General features: G+C 44.6%; 1 protein-coding gene across 12 annotated transcripts in view; it reads left to right on the top strand.

Moving 5' to 3' along the window:
* GIT1 (GIT ArfGAP 1) overlaps positions 1-15,478 on the top strand; it is a 294,885-nt gene that overhangs the window by 263,307 nt on the left and 16,100 nt on the right. For 7 of the 12 annotated variants that reach the window (XM_085649216.1, XM_085649219.1, XM_085649212.1 and 4 more), the window contains 4 exons: positions 3,860-3,946; positions 6,237-6,313; positions 6,907-7,089; positions 10,343-10,406. In XM_085649216.1, the coding sequence (XP_085505342.1) occupies positions 3,860-3,946; positions 6,237-6,313; positions 6,907-7,089; positions 10,343-10,406 (411 nt within the window). The remainder of the gene's footprint in view (positions 1-3,859; positions 3,947-6,236; positions 6,314-6,906; positions 7,090-10,342; positions 10,407-15,478) is intronic. The other 5 variants (XM_085649217.1, XM_085649213.1, XM_085649221.1 and 2 more) reach the window with 1 other exon arrangement.

Genomic DNA, 15,478 nt, shown 5'->3' with positions numbered 1-15,478 from the left:
GTGTGGGGAGGGAAAGGGATAGTTTTACTAGGGGTACCATTGGCGCTTCACTCCAGAGGAGCTGCGGCATTGGCACTTGTGGTATGGAGGCCATCTTTGCAGACTCAATTTCACAATTTAGTTCATAAGGGTGGGAGTACAAAGAAGAGGTGATACCCATAAAAGGCTCCCTAGATATTGTCGCCAAGACCTGGGAATGCTTATGTAATGTCCAGCGGCAGGACCACGCATGCCACAGACATTTCTATCCTGCAAGATTTTGATACAGGAAATGTCCTCAAAAGGTAATTGGTGATCGACATCGAGAGATCTCTGCTTCCTAAGTTGGGGTCTCCCTCCTCCTCCTCTTCTTGAATACATAAAAAGCCTTGCCCCGTCCACCCCGCCTCTGAGTCAAGCTCATCCGAACATTCTTATATAGTTTGAGTTTTAACCTCTGAAATCCTCATTTTCTGGTATCTGTACTGCCACACTGCCCGTGTAGAACCACAAATACATTCCCAAATGTATTCTTTTGTTTGGTTTTATGGTGCGCTGCATCAAAATATTGCAAGTTCCAGGATGCACGGCTTTCTCCAGGATCTAATGAGCGGACTTTCTGGTGACTGGAAGGGAAGGCTGAGCTCCTGGAGCGAGCGGATGCCATCCATCGTGCCAGCCTGCCGTTGTAGACTCCTACGTTTAGTCTTGTCCCCCCGCACACCCCTACCCAATGTTACTCCACCCTGAATCTGTGGCGTCCCCCGCCTTGTTTGTCCTGGATGGGCTTTCTGTGACTGTACAGTGCTTTGTGTCGTAGATGCAGCATGCACAGTTGTATTAGTATGTACTTAAGAATGTGGACTTACAGTCTTTATGCATTGATAACATTAAGTGCTTGTGTAGTTCACCCTGAAATCACTGCACATGCACAAATGTCACCAGCCAAAAACTCATGAACACCTGCATTAATGCATTAACCCTGCACACATCATCTTCTCCCCAATATGTTAATCCGTGTCTCACTTACAGGCTCTTTAATAAATGCGAGACTCTCCTGCCAGGATATAGAAATGACCATAGACACTGCCCCCGTTCCCCATACTCTGGTACTGACCGCAGCTCTACAGGCGTATCGAGCATTATCCCAGGTCTGCCACGAGCCTGTTCCGACCTACAGCAATCCGCACCCACCTCTGAGCTCACAAGGCGCGAAGTAGACATGGGGCGGCGCGAGAGCTGGAACTGTCATTCCACCAACCATTTTAGGTTTGTGGAGGCCCTTTGGAAGCGGCAGATCAGTGCTCACACAGGCACTCACTCTAAACATGGTTTTCACTGCTTTGATGTCAAAATAGTGAATAATCGGCTTTCAAATGCGTTGTTCTACCTCATGATTTCCAGTAACCGATATAAATATTATATAGAATTATGTATGGGGACCTGAGAGTTATGGGGATGTTTTTCACCTGTGGGTTCTGAGTGACATCAAATAAACAACGGGAGGGAAGCGCGAGTCATCTATGATGTCATTCAGCACTCTGAGATGAAAAACCTCCCTTTAACTCCGATACCCATCTATAATATTATGTAATGCATGGCCCCCAAAACCATCTGCCCCTGCTTATACCTGCCAGGCTTAGGTAAAGGAGTAATGAGGGACCTTGCCTAGGATGCCCTGTCCTCCGTCCCAAATGTGAAAACAAATATTTACCAGCCATTTTTAACCAACACCTTCCTTCCCCCTCCGGCAGCAGCACTGCGCTGACGGGCTCTGAGAGCACCCCCAGCCTGGCCTGGAAGGCCTTTGACGTAGCAACAGAGGGTAACACGTTTTGATCTCGACTAGCGCTATATCAATGAATTACCAGATTTAGAGTCTGGTGTAAACGACCGACGCTTCCTATGGAAGGCATGATAACACAATACAATTATTGAGGGGGAACAGTGAGTTATGGAGATATTTTCACTGCAGGAATCTGAGTGACTTGATCTAGAAGAGAGCGATGTTTGAATTGTCTGTGATGCCACTCAGAACCCCGAGGTGAGAAACACCCACCTAATTCACTTTTTAATCATCTATAATGTTATGTTATGTATGCCCCTCTGCCCCACTAAAAAAATCGACCCCTGCTTTCAACTGTAAGCAGGGGCAGAGGCTTCCTGAAAGAGCTATATATAACATGGCCTCTCTTTCCTGACCCCCTGGCACCCACCCCCACCGCTCTCTGGGCCTTTTCCTTCCCTCTCCTGCAGAAGCTGTGCCCCCTGCCTCTCAGCGCTGCTCCGAGGCTCGCCCAGACCCCGGCCAGAGCAGCCTTGAGTTACTTTTAACGTAGCGCAGTGAGTTATGAGATCTGTGACCCACCGTCGTTACGTCACAGCAGTGAATTATTACGTTTAGAATATAACACTCACACTATTGGCTGTCAGCGAGAGCCATACATAACATGGGGCATTATAGATGGGTCGCTATCAGTAACGGAGTAGTTTTCCAATAATCGATTCTTAGTGACAACATGGACACGGAGAGCAAAGCTAGAGTCGTCTGTGCTCTCACAGGGAACCACGAGGCAGGTAAACCCCATTACTGGTGGGCGTTTGTGAACCCTTTTATGCTGCGTATGGCCCCATGACAAAAGCCCCACCACTCCCAGAGCTGCTCTCGTGGATTAGTTGTGCAGGGGGAGAGGAGTCTCTCTTCACCCACTGTATTTAGGGTCTACCCGCATAGTTCCATCCCCCAATTTAAAAAAACACAGTTGCTTGCATCCCATCACTTTCCCGGCACTTCCACCGGTTAGACCAGCACATATTAATATTCAGCTAGCTTGTACCTGGCCTCCCACCACCCTTCATGCTGACCTCTGGGCCTTCCAGTCACCCTTCTAGACAGGACTGCAGTCTCCAGAGAGATGTTTGAGCAGACACCGTGCTGAAAGGAGCTTTGAGATGCTTTGCACATGAACAGAAATCCAGTGTTAGCCACAGTCCTATACACACCTGTGCCAGACTGGGCAGCCCGCAGTTGGTGATGGCTGGAGTCACCCGCCTTCCTCTGCCTCGCTGTGGCGTGCAGAAGCATGAGCAGCGGGGCTGGTGATGGAGCTTTCAACGATCATGCACCATTCCCCGCTTTCCTTTTGGTCTCTGGAGAATGGGATCTTACAGGTCACAATTCACCTTTTCACTACTTCACATGGGTCTCCGGTGATAAGACAAAGTAGGGAGAAGGCCAGAAAAGCGACTGCTTCCCCCTGACCTAGTCACTGTGAAAAAAGTTTCTTTTTCAGCTTCTTTGAAGTAATAGCAGTGAATAATCGAGCTTCAAGTGCAGTTTTCAAGCTAATGGCTTTCTGTCCGTGGCCATCCCAAACATGCTCATTCCTTACACCTGTGCAGGCTCAGATGTAGACAATTTGAGCATGCCTTGGAACACATGGTAAATGTGCACTGATGTGACTGGTTAAGGCGGCAGAAACTTTGCAGAATCACTACCCATGGCCAGTAAAAGTAGAAAAAGAGAACTCACTAAAACTGTTTTCTTTTTTTTACACAAGTTCTCATACACAATCCTGTACAATGCAGAGACGTAAATACGATGAACCTGATGGCAGCGATCAAACCCAGGCACATCTAGTTTGCCCAGCCCCTCGTTGGTCTTTAGTTCTAATCTTGTGAAGCAGGGCAGCTTTAAAGTGCAATGCATGAACACTGACTCTCTTCCTCTTTGGGCAGTCCTGTTCCCCCACCCCGCAAATCATGTGACCTTGCACTCTCCAGAGATATGCCTCATATGTACTAAGATCTGTCCGCGTTTCTGTTGTTTTTTCCCCATTTATTTACACTGTCCTTGATTCTCTCCTCTTGTGTTTTTTAGATACGAAAAGGTGTTTCCGCCTCCTCTGTCCCATTCCCACCATCCTCATCTCAGCTCTCCTGCTATCAGGACGGGGGCAGGCACATGGTTAAGTACCACTTGATTTGTCTATGTTGAAGTTGAGTGGTTGGGGAGCATGCTCTGGTGATAATGAAAACCTCAATTGATTAGACAACTCGGTATCCCTGGGAAGCGGGGTTCAAAGTACCCAAGGAACAATGGTACCCCTGGGAGACGCTTGCTAGCCTAAGCTTCTAATCCAAAACAAGATGTATTACTCAGCTATATGTGATTAAACAGTGTGTTTAATTACTGTAAAATCATGTCAAATAAAATATATGTAATAGGTGCTTCACTATTCGGAGCAGTAAATGATCCGTGACAACAGTGAGTATCCTTCAACATTGCTGACTGAGATTTGTAACAATTTCAATGCAGAAGGACTCCAAATTAGAGTATGTTTTGGTTACTACATTATTTATCAGTCAAGAAGTTAATAAGTCATTGTTTCGACTTTCGAAAAAGCACCCAATGGGAATGAAGTACAGTACTGTTCCTGTATCGACATTAGTTATTCGCCAGGGGTGGTTCACCAGGGGTTAGAAAATGAGTGTCTCCCATATTTTTGCTTCCATTACAGTCCTGCTATTTAATATCCCCAGATTTGTTGTTCAGATATAGAAGTCTTCCTCATGATTTTTCAGTGTCAGGTAAGGCTTTTCCGAGTATGCATGGACATTTATACTTCACTATGCCTGCATTAAGGTAATTGGTTCTTCATTCCCGTAGGTTGCTTCCTCTATTTTATTCTGATGAAGACCCAGCTTTAAGTTATTTAATGGGTTGAAACATCAACCTATTAGCTTGTTGACTGTTAAATAACATAGAAACCAAAACGTACTGAAATTCTGAGTCCTTTTGTATTGAGATTATTATGCTGCTCAGCCAGCAAAGTTGATGTATTATTCTTTGCAACTCGCACCAGAGCACTTGTATTCACTGCTGCCACTCTCACTGCGCCACCTATGTTTTGTTTATTTGACATGGTGTTGCAGTAATTTAGCCCTCTGTTTAATCACATACAGATGAGTAATATATCTTGTTTTGGCAGAGAAGCGTATGCTAACAAGCTTCTACCAAGGGAACCATGTGTTCTTGTTTACAGGTAAGAATGAACAGCAGGTGTGATTTTAGGGGTAGTTAGCTAAACCCCTCCTTTGGTTTTGCTTTCAAAGTCAGTGTCTCCAAGTTGAGTATGGTTTTGTATCCATGTCATAAGGAAAGTGAAGTTCCTTTATGGGTCAGGGTGTACTCAGATTGTGTGTTCTGCCTTGAAACAACAGGGACTCAGTGAGTAGGGCTAGCAACTCTGGTCCCCACGGCGTGACCCCAGCCTCATGGGCAGTGCACTGTGTGCTAGCCAGCCTAGAAAGGGTCGGCGTCATTGACTGGCTCCAGAGAGTTTATTTTAATTCAAAAACCTGCCAGCCCGGCCCCCAGGAAGTCATCACCGCCGCCTGGGCAGGCCTGCCGGAATGAGGCAAAAGAAAACAGCTGGTCGAGTCTTGTCAACAGGTGCTGCCATCAAGATGTTAATTTGGCAAAATCCTGACCACTCGGGCCCCATTGCCGTGCCAGAGAAGTATGCAGCAACCAGACAGGCGCTGCCTGAGAGAGTGTGAGACATCATAGACACCCCACAGAAGCGAGTGCCTTGCTTCTGTTGTGCGGCATTCAGTACCCTTTTACCATTTTTAGGAAGTTTGCGATTTTAGCCACCAGCTTTTACCAATCCCAGGACCACCATTGGTGGTGGTCCCGTTTGGTACTGGAAGTGCTGTGCATGGGTTTCCGTTATGCTGAGATCTTCAACAAGAACTCTCATATTTTGAAGGTGCTGAGCTCAGACAAGAGACATGGGGCCTTTTTTTTTATCTCCTTCACTTGGCAGTCCAGATCCCTCAGATGTCTCAGTTCGCCAAGAGGAGATCACAAAAAGGTCATCTGGATTCTTGGGACAATATATGCCACAGTAATTGTATGTCTATTGACTACAAAGGGGGAAGTATTGTTTCTGATCTTAACAGAAGGATGCACAAGTCAATAAGTTGCAGATAACAAATTTGAGTCTACTAGGACACGGTGTTTAAGGAAGTCATCTCCTTCTGTTGTTGGAGCACTGACTCCAAATAAAGGCTATTGGATAGCTCTTGAGGGGTAGAATAATTTGAAATGCTTGTGCTTAGGTTTGGAAATAGTACACATCGATTCTGGGTAAGAAGGGGAGACGCGGGTGGATTGGACATCTATCTTTGCTTTAGTCTATTGAGATCCTTTGCTCACTATTTTTCTAATGGTCATCTATTTACCTGTTTAGACAACCAAGATGGAGCGCCATGGCAGCGGCACCGACAGTGATTATGACAACACCCAGACAAGCGAGTCTGTAATAAGGTGAGGCGATGCTGGTGAGCCCAATCTGATCTGATGTGCTTTGTTAGTCCCTTTGGCACTCCGGGTGCAGATGCAAAAATTCAGTAATGAAAAGATAGCCTTGTAACATGGTATTTCTTGTAGATATAAACTCTTTGCCCATGCCATGTAGGAGTATACTGATCAGAGGACTTTTATGACCTATTTCAAGCCGTCAACCCAGTGTGGTAAAAGCCAGTAACCTTTCAGTGTGCAACTGCAGTATGTTTCACAAACGGTAAAAGGAAGAATTGGATAAAACAGAAAAAAGTAGTGGAAAGAAGTGAACAAGAGGAAGGCCCAGTCAATTAGGCTCAGTCTTGCGGGGCAGCGCTGCGAAGATATCCTTTTTGTTTTGGCGCTGCGTGTTGTGTGAGATAAAGCCACAATACTAGGGTTCATAAAGCTGAAGTAAAAAATTGTTTTGTTAGTCTGTTGAATTTATCTAAAACATATATGGATTGAGTAGATGACCTTCCTGTGCACCAGAATGTTATTAAATCATTGTCTGCTGTCTCTTCTCTCCCGTGTGCTCCTCTGGTACCTCCTCTCCCCGCCCCTCTCTGGGCTGGCAGTATGGATGGTAGGCGATTCATGGAGATGAATAGAGACGAGGATTTCCACCATGAAATCGATGACCTGGACCTAGAACTAGACCCAGGACTTCCGAGCACAGAGGACGTGATCCTGAAGACTGAGCAAGTCACCAAGAACATCCAGGAGCTTCTCCGGGCAGCACAGGAGTTCAAGCACGACAGGTGAGAGATGCCACCTGAAGAAGGCCACTCTACAGCTCCCCAGGGGGTGAGGTGTGGTGTTACGCACTGACCCCAAACCGCTTGTTGATTTGTTCAGCACTAAGGGCGTGGGAAGAGCTATGCCTAGAGTTGCCAAACGGCGGTACCGATTTCCAGAATATCCTTATTGTGTGAAATACGTGCAAAAGTAATGTAGTTGTGGATTTTCCAACAATCACATAGGCATATAATGTTAAAATACATTGTACGCCAAGTAGGGCACACCTGAGGGGCTAAAGGTTCAGTGGAAAGGGATACAAATGTGGGTTGTGAGAGAAAACACAATGTTGTAAAATAACCTATATTTTTGAAGACTTTCAAAGCAGAGAGGGGGAGAGTTTATCATTTTTGTTTGTGTTTATGTAAATATTTATTGGTGAAATCCGACAGACGCCTACCCATACCCAACTGAAAGCACATGTACCCAACTATTTGCTAGAAACCACATGTGTTAAGGGGTGTAACACCCCCCGCCACACCCCCTTGAAGGTACGCCCTAATTACTGAGCAAGTGTGGAGAGAGAGATTCACTAGTACTGGATAGAGTTTTACCTCCAGTAACAAATTGGTTGATAGTTAGGTGTTCCATGCTAAATATTTTGGTAAATAATGTATACCTTACTTGCATATTGCGTCACAATCAATGTGTGTGGAAGGTCTAGTGCTTTGGGTTGATCAATTGTTCCTACCCATTGACTTGAGGCAACAAGTGTTGTGTACGGCTCATGAGGGGCACTTGGATATCCATCCTCTGAAGTGAAGAGTAAGGGAAGGTTTGTTGCCAAGAATTGATAAGTCTGTTGAATGTTTTGTGTGTGATTGCGAAAGTTGTGAGGTGAGTGATAAAAGTCAAGTTACCAAACCATCCCCGGTAATTCCTATTGAGACAGACATTTCTCCGTGGTCCAAGTTGGGGTTTGATATTGCTGGTCCACGCAAGGTCCCACACATGTCGACAGGCGGATTCTTTCACATAGGTGGTAGGATGGGGGTCGTTGTGAGAAGAGCCGAGTCAGCGTGGGTATCGACTTCCCAGATCGTCGCCACTGAAAAGAAGCCCAAACTGCAGAATGGCTGAAAGTTTATTCTAGAAGTACAGGTACCACCACCAGCACCCTCACCCAGGGCGAGCTTTTGGTTCCCAACTCTAATCAAACACTGCATTTCACGTTCCATAGACTCGCGAGATGCAGCAGTCCCAACCCAAGGTTGTGTGCTTAGCCGAGAGTCGCACCAGGCCATAAAACGTTATCAGCCGTCAGTTCACTTTGTGCTTACCTGGGAGGTTGAAAAGGGCTGAACAAGAGGCTCACCAGAAGATATCATTTTAAGATAGCATCATTATCATCTGACTGGTACCTTAGGGTTCGCTGGGCCTGTGCCGATACCGGAAGTAGTGCCTCTGCCTGACCTGGAAGAGTGCATCATGCTCTCCTAGGGGGGAGAAAGAGGCTTCGAGAGCAAAAGGCTCACGTAAGGCATAAAAGCCTGCTCGCCTCCGAGGGGGGACAGAAGACCCAGCCTTACCTTGTACAAGCAGCGTATCACGTTGTATGCAAGACTGTATGCTTACCTGTGTGCAGAATTATAGAGCTTTTGCTTCCTCTTTGGCGAGTGATACAAACTCTGGTTTCCATAGAGACTTGTGCTGCAAGTTGTTGGGTTTCTTCTTTGACTAGTGATGAAACTTTGCATTACATAGTTGGATGCTTTCTTATGTCCATTAGTACCAGTGCAGGAAACAGTTGTGATTGGTGTGCCCGAGTGTGACTCTGCCAGAATGTTATTGTCTGGCCCTATTGACACATGCACCTCCCATCCTCTTAGTTGGATGCATGCATGCTGTAAGCCCTGCTATCAAAGTATGACCAGTGCTAAGGTGAGGGGCTTTAGGACTTGAAAGGCATGAAATGAATCAGTCAAAATAGCCTGCCAAATTCAGCGAGCGGAGAGAATCGGGAAGACTTGTTTTTGTGGAGTTTTTCAAAACTGAGGGTGGACAGTGGGACTGTGTCTCTGCCTTATTCAGCTCCTGCTACCACACTGTGCAGGCTTAGTCTCTGAAAGGTCCCCTTAGGTAACCCGGAAGCGACTCTGTACCCTGAGGCTACCCATACGTAGAGGACTGAACTTGAATAGGAAATTGCAGATGGCAGTGGTGTGCAAGTACTATGCACACTAAATGTTTTTGGAAAGGATGGTTTCCTATTCTAACCCCACTCCTGGAATATTTCATGGAAGTGTGTTATTTGGGCGCCTCTGGTGCACCAAGCCACATCACGCGTTGCACCTGGATTTTACAGAGACTACTCCTTTGAACATGTCCGCCATTGTCTAATGGCACCACATAATACATTCATCGCACTTGCAGGGATTTGAATATATGATCTTGCCTACAAATATATTGGGTAATGCATTAACCCATGGAACTATCTTGTCAGTTTCTGGATACTTCTAGAATTTGTACACCATGCAATCAGAAGAGCTTTTGTTCTGGGAAGTTCTTAACGGGATAACAGAGAGTAGGTGTCTATCACACTCTTTATTTCGTTACTATTAAAAAAAAATATTTAAACCCTTAACCATGATTCATGTGGGCCGTGGTCAGGTCGAACCACTGGGATTGCCTGCCAGATTGGTTAATTATGTTATTGACCAAATCAGTTTCAGAACACAATTTCTTCGAATATCCAAATTCCGCGTGGCTTGTTTTCCAATGCGTCCCAGGACATAGAAAACTCCTTGATTATGCAAATGCACAATGTATTCATTTAATTGATTCTGTGCTGCAATTGAAAGCGCACTTAATTTCATTATTATTTTTCTGTTGAAACTAAACAATCTTTACGGAAATCAACATGTGCCATTTGTGATTATTTGTCAACCACTTCATTTTTTTAAATGAAAAGTACTGCAATAAAATATAAAATTGCATAGTAAGTATTTGTTTTCCATTGAGCGTGCTAAGTAAAAATTACCTTTTAAAGAACTCCATGCAGTCTTTCTTTACGAGTTCTGCACCCGGTGTGGCTAATTTTACAATTCATTACCTTGTGCTTCTGAGAAGATTTCAATTGGATGATGTTTTTTAATGTTTTATCTTTGCTTCAGCTTCTGTGTGTGTGCAAAGAAGTGAATTATGCATGCCATGAAACACCAAGGTACTCCAGCCAGTGTGGTAATAAAAAGTTTTAAATGTGTTTCTCTTTCCCAGTTTTGTACCATGCTCGGAAAAAATCCATACCGCGGTTACAGAGATGGCATCTCTCTTCCCAAAGGTAAGTCCTACATCTTGGCATCCGGCTGTCACATATTGGTCTTTCCAGAACGTGGCTCTATTGAGTTCACATTTTTGTGCATATTCACTCCTGCTCAGCTTTAGACCCGAAAAACCAGTGTGCAACCATCCCAGTTAGCATCACTAGGGATGGTTTCCAGCATCGAAAGAACATAGTATTTAATTTTATTGACCTTTATTGTATAAACAGCTATTTATCCACTATCGTGGTCATCATTCTGTTAACATGAAAAGAATACAATAAGTAAAAGTTTGTACTTTTAATTCAAACAGTTCTTACATTATGTTTGGGGTCAAAATGAATTGCAATGTAGGTTTGCGATGCTGCTCTTGCAGTCGCAAAAGTTGCCTTTCATTTCTTTGAATTTTCCTGTACCGCAGCGAGGATGGACTTGACCTTGGAAGTTGCATGTTTTGGTCCCACCACTGCATCACTAAGAACTTCCACAAGAGGATCCGGAAAACATACTGAGGCCATCAATCCTTATTGTAGCTCTCGAGATGGAGGCACGGGAGAGCCCAGCACAGTGTCTGCACTGTGCAAGGTTTTCAATAGGATATTTCAGTGCCACTATTTTTTTCTAATTCTTTTTCTGTCCCTTTTGCACTTTTCTCCTTTTACCACTCTTGCCTCTGCGATCCGCCGTGGCCCTGCCCACCTCCAGTGACACTTTCCTCCCAGTGCTTCCTGCCTCCCAGCTGTCCACCCCCATTCTACTTAATAGCGGCCACTGCACGGACCCCGATTCTCGAACCTTCCACCGATACGAAGCCAGCACCCTCTTCACCCTCAACATAGGATGCAATGACCTTGCGTCACTGAAGGATACCCAAGGACCCTTCTCCTGCCGACACTGCAGCTACACCCTCGCCCACCTCCACACTCGAGCTCCTCTTGCCGCCCTTCTGACCAACAACGCACCCGACCGGCTCAGCTGCAGCCTCCTCAACACGCGCCCCTCCACAAATGCCACAGAAATCGGATACCTCCTCGTCTACGTCTCTCCCTACATCACCTTCATCACCGAAACCTGGACTAACCCCAGCTCTCACCCAGACATCATCACCGCCATCCCAGACAGCTACAAAATCACCTGCAAGGACTACACCCACCAACTAGGAGGAGGAATCGCCAGCGTCCACAAGAACAACTTCCCCCGGACCACCCACTTGGACGACCCAATGACAACCATTGAACACCTTAACTTCCAAGTCCAGATCAATCCCAACACCACCCTCGTAGCACCTTTGTATACAGGCCTCATGGCCCGTGCCCGCCCTTCACCGACTCCATCGTCTACTTCTTCCCACCCCAGGCTCTAGCATCCACTAATTACATCATACTTGGCGACCTCAACTTTCACCTGGACAACCCCAGTGACCAGAACATCGCTTCCCTTCTGGAACCTCGCCAATAACGGACTCTAGCAGCTAGTCACCCATTCGACCCACGCAGCGGGAGACACGCTCGACCCCCGTCTTCTCCACCAACATAAACATCACCTACAACCACACCACCAAACTCCTCTGGACCGACCACCACTGCATGCACTTTGCGTTCACTACACCCACGTCCACCACTGCCAACACCCCCCACCCTGGTCGTAGCTGGAACAAGGTCACCGCAGAACATCTCATTGCCTCTCTCAGCACCACCAGACAAAATACCTACTTGTATGTGCCTGAGGACTGCAGTGAGAAAACCTGCAGCAGACAAGGGGGAAGTTTGTAGTTAAAAACACATTCCCAAGCACAAGGAATGCCAGACTGCGATGGATTTCTTTTACACCAAATAAGTGGCAGCCGATATGCGCACAATTGAAGGGAGGATGAAAAACTTACCATCCGCTTGTTGATAATACCAGCAAGTATTGGTTTTCTCCTGCACTTATAATTCAATAGCAAGACTACATAATGTGTTGATATTTGACTGACATTATCTAGGTTATGTTAATGATGCCAGAGGATGCTATTAAATATTTGACATGACAAGATGCTGGTCGAGAACAATGGGTTGAACTCGGACGGCTTGGACTGCTTGCTTTGTGTCCACTCTCTGTCCTCCAATGGGAGAGCGGTTTGTAGCATTTAAAAAGATTTGTTGGTGGCAGTTTTTTTTATCAGCAAATATTGAGAAAGGCAGTGTTGCTGAAAAATTGACCCCAGTGAGTGCCCGAGTACTTGTTGTAGGAGTCTTGTGAATATTTTTGCGAGTCCGCACTCACGAACAGGGCACTCATCTTAATAGATGGGACTTGTGAAAAGGAGATATGTGTATATATATTATATATAATATATATTCAGAGGTGGAGTTGAGAATAGTAAGTCTATAGTTACCAATATGCACTTCTCTTCTCAATATTTCAGTGCTCAATACTTAGCCTGTGATATTATGGATTTCATCCCGTCGCAGAGAGCATGGGTATAGGCGTTTCTCTGAGGTTTCTTCCCCTCACTGAAGAGCCCCTTCCTTGCAGGCTTCTGAATTTTCTGACCATGGGCTAAACCACATGTTTAATTAGCCTGACTTCCTTTTGTGAACCATGTTAGGTAGATGTAAAATACAGAACGAGATACCCATGTTATTGCTTACCTGCACAGTCCACTATCACCAAATAATGCGATTCTATTAGTGCTGGAAGGTAAGTGGGATCCTGGTTCTGGTAGCTAGGTCTAGACTGGATCTGGACAGCAAAGGGAAACATGCTGAATGTGTCCTGATATCATTTTGCTGACACCTTTATACATTTAGCAGTGCCTGCAATTTGTCAGGAGGCGTTCTCATTTTAGATCTCTACTAGGCCCAAAACAAAGTCCTGATTTAAAGAGCCATCTGTCCTCCTTTTGTTCATGTGTCATCCTGGCTTGGAGCCTTCTGAAGCTTAACTCCTAGATGCCACTAAAATGGAAGGAAATAAAGGTGCATAACTTGTTCCCACTTCACAAGTGCTTAAGAGAAACTATTGGAGTCAGTTTTTTTAACTTTGTTCAACTCCCTGTGTAAGAGATGTGCCTGCATTGTAAGGGCGGAGGCTTTATCGGTCTGTATGAGTAATTATGCAACTATTATTCTAAATGGCACTTAATTTTTTTATTTAATTCTTTTATGGTGCTACTCATTACAGTGTAGTGGGTCAGAGCGCTTCACGTCACGCATAGGGGCACAATAAATCATGTGTGCGTAAACAATGTACAGGAAATGTTACATAAGAGAATGAGCGTTATTGGAGTATTAATAACATATTATCCATACTTGTAAACATTACACATTTAGAATTAATGGTGAGAGAAACAAATTAAGGATATAAATCGTTACAGGGATTGTTTTTTGTACTAACAGGACTTTATTAATTCCCAAGGGAACCCTTCTTTGCAATCGTGGAATAACAGATTGAGGAAAAAATCAATAAGGATCTAAACCCCTGACCTACAGTTTGCATGCAGCTCATTGATGCTGATAAATCACTGTGCTGTATTAGAAGGCTTGCAACTTCTCAACTGGAAGTAACAAAATGATCTCAGAATCAAAAGCAGAAGCCCACTTGCCTCTCTAAACAAAACACCAATGTGTGATCTGCATAGAATACGATGTGCAGACACATTAACCCTCTATTCTACTTTGCGTCAAAACTTTGACTGGGCAAAACACAGACCTCTCCCAGAACTGTTGACCACTAGATATATCTTCTCGCTATTATAATCCCTTCCAAATTGCTGTGCATGCAATGATTTCTTTGCAGCAGATTTTGTTTTTTAAATAAGTGTTCAAGTTGACTTTCAGACTCTGTTTTTCAAGCTCTGCCCCTCATGACTCATCTCACTTTCCTCTGCACAGCTTGAACCCTAATGTATAGGTTCCTATAGTAAATGTTTTCCAGTTCTAGTACTGGGTTCTATGCAAGTATGGATTCTATGCAAATATTTTATTTCACTGCGTCTCTTTTCTCCAGTATCACATATGAAAGCACCTTCAAATACATAAGTTCAGTATGTAAGCTGCACAAAATCCTCTTTTGTGTTGATTTAATAGACTGTAATGTTGATCCGTGTATAATAAGAGTCTAGGCTACTTACTGGATGCACAAGAAAACTGGCTGGCTTCTTGATTCGTTGTCAGAGCAAGAGGCCTGAATGTGTCTAAGTTTATTAAAAAAAAACTATCACTTTTAATAAACATCTCTCAGTGCAGTCATGTAATCTGATATACTACGCTGAAACTTTAGAGAAATACCCTTTCTTTAATTTTGAAAAGGCTTTATCACATTTCTACCCTGTGTTTGTTGCATGATTAACATTTACCTCTAACATTTTCAAAGCTCGGCTCTCACAGTGAAGTGAGAACATAAACTTGTCTTTGCTCTACTTCCTAATTTATTGGCTCATGCACTTTTTATTGTAAATTAAAGGCAAAGCCACCTTTCTTTTCTCTGAGTGCCCATTCGCCCCCTGCATCTTCCTCATCTTTAGGCTAACGGCACTGTTTGCTGCTATCATAGCGCAGGACATTTCTGCCTCTCTTCCCTTCTGGGTTACTGAATCTTTGTTGATGTGCAGCAAATTTAACTGTTGATTTAATGCCTTTCACACACGGGCCTTTCTGAAAGACGTGCATTTATTTTGACTCAAAATGCTCTTGAAGGGTTTCTAGAGTGGCCTGCGCGCACCATAAAAGACACTGGGCACTTCAAGGAAGCATGGTGCACACACAAGTGCGCACCCCTGAGGGAACATGGGTTATATCAAGCACAGCCCCTTGTGGAGGATTGAGCTATTGAGCAATATTTGGCTTTGACAACTATGCCAAATGTTTCTCAGGAAGATTGGGATTTTTTGGGTGCTGATAACTCTGTTGAGGATATCTGTAAAGGAGTCTTCCAGACACAATGAATATAATTTAGTAATGTCCTTTAATGGAGCTTGTAAATCAGCCTCCACACTTATCCCAGTACATCAATTGAATGCCCCTTGAGCATTCCTTCAGTCTTAACATTCTTTTTGGAACTAATGAATACATAGTGTCATTTACACATTACTACATTCTCCCCCCTCCCC

Source organism: Triturus cristatus, chromosome 3_2, assembly GCF_964204655.1.
Source record: "Triturus cristatus chromosome 3_2, aTriCri1.1, whole genome shotgun sequence".
Classification (NCBI taxonomy): domain Eukaryota; kingdom Metazoa; phylum Chordata; class Amphibia; order Caudata; family Salamandridae; genus Triturus; species Triturus cristatus.
Note: the sequence above shows the minus strand (reverse complement) of the source record. Positions and strands in the feature narration are given on the sequence as shown.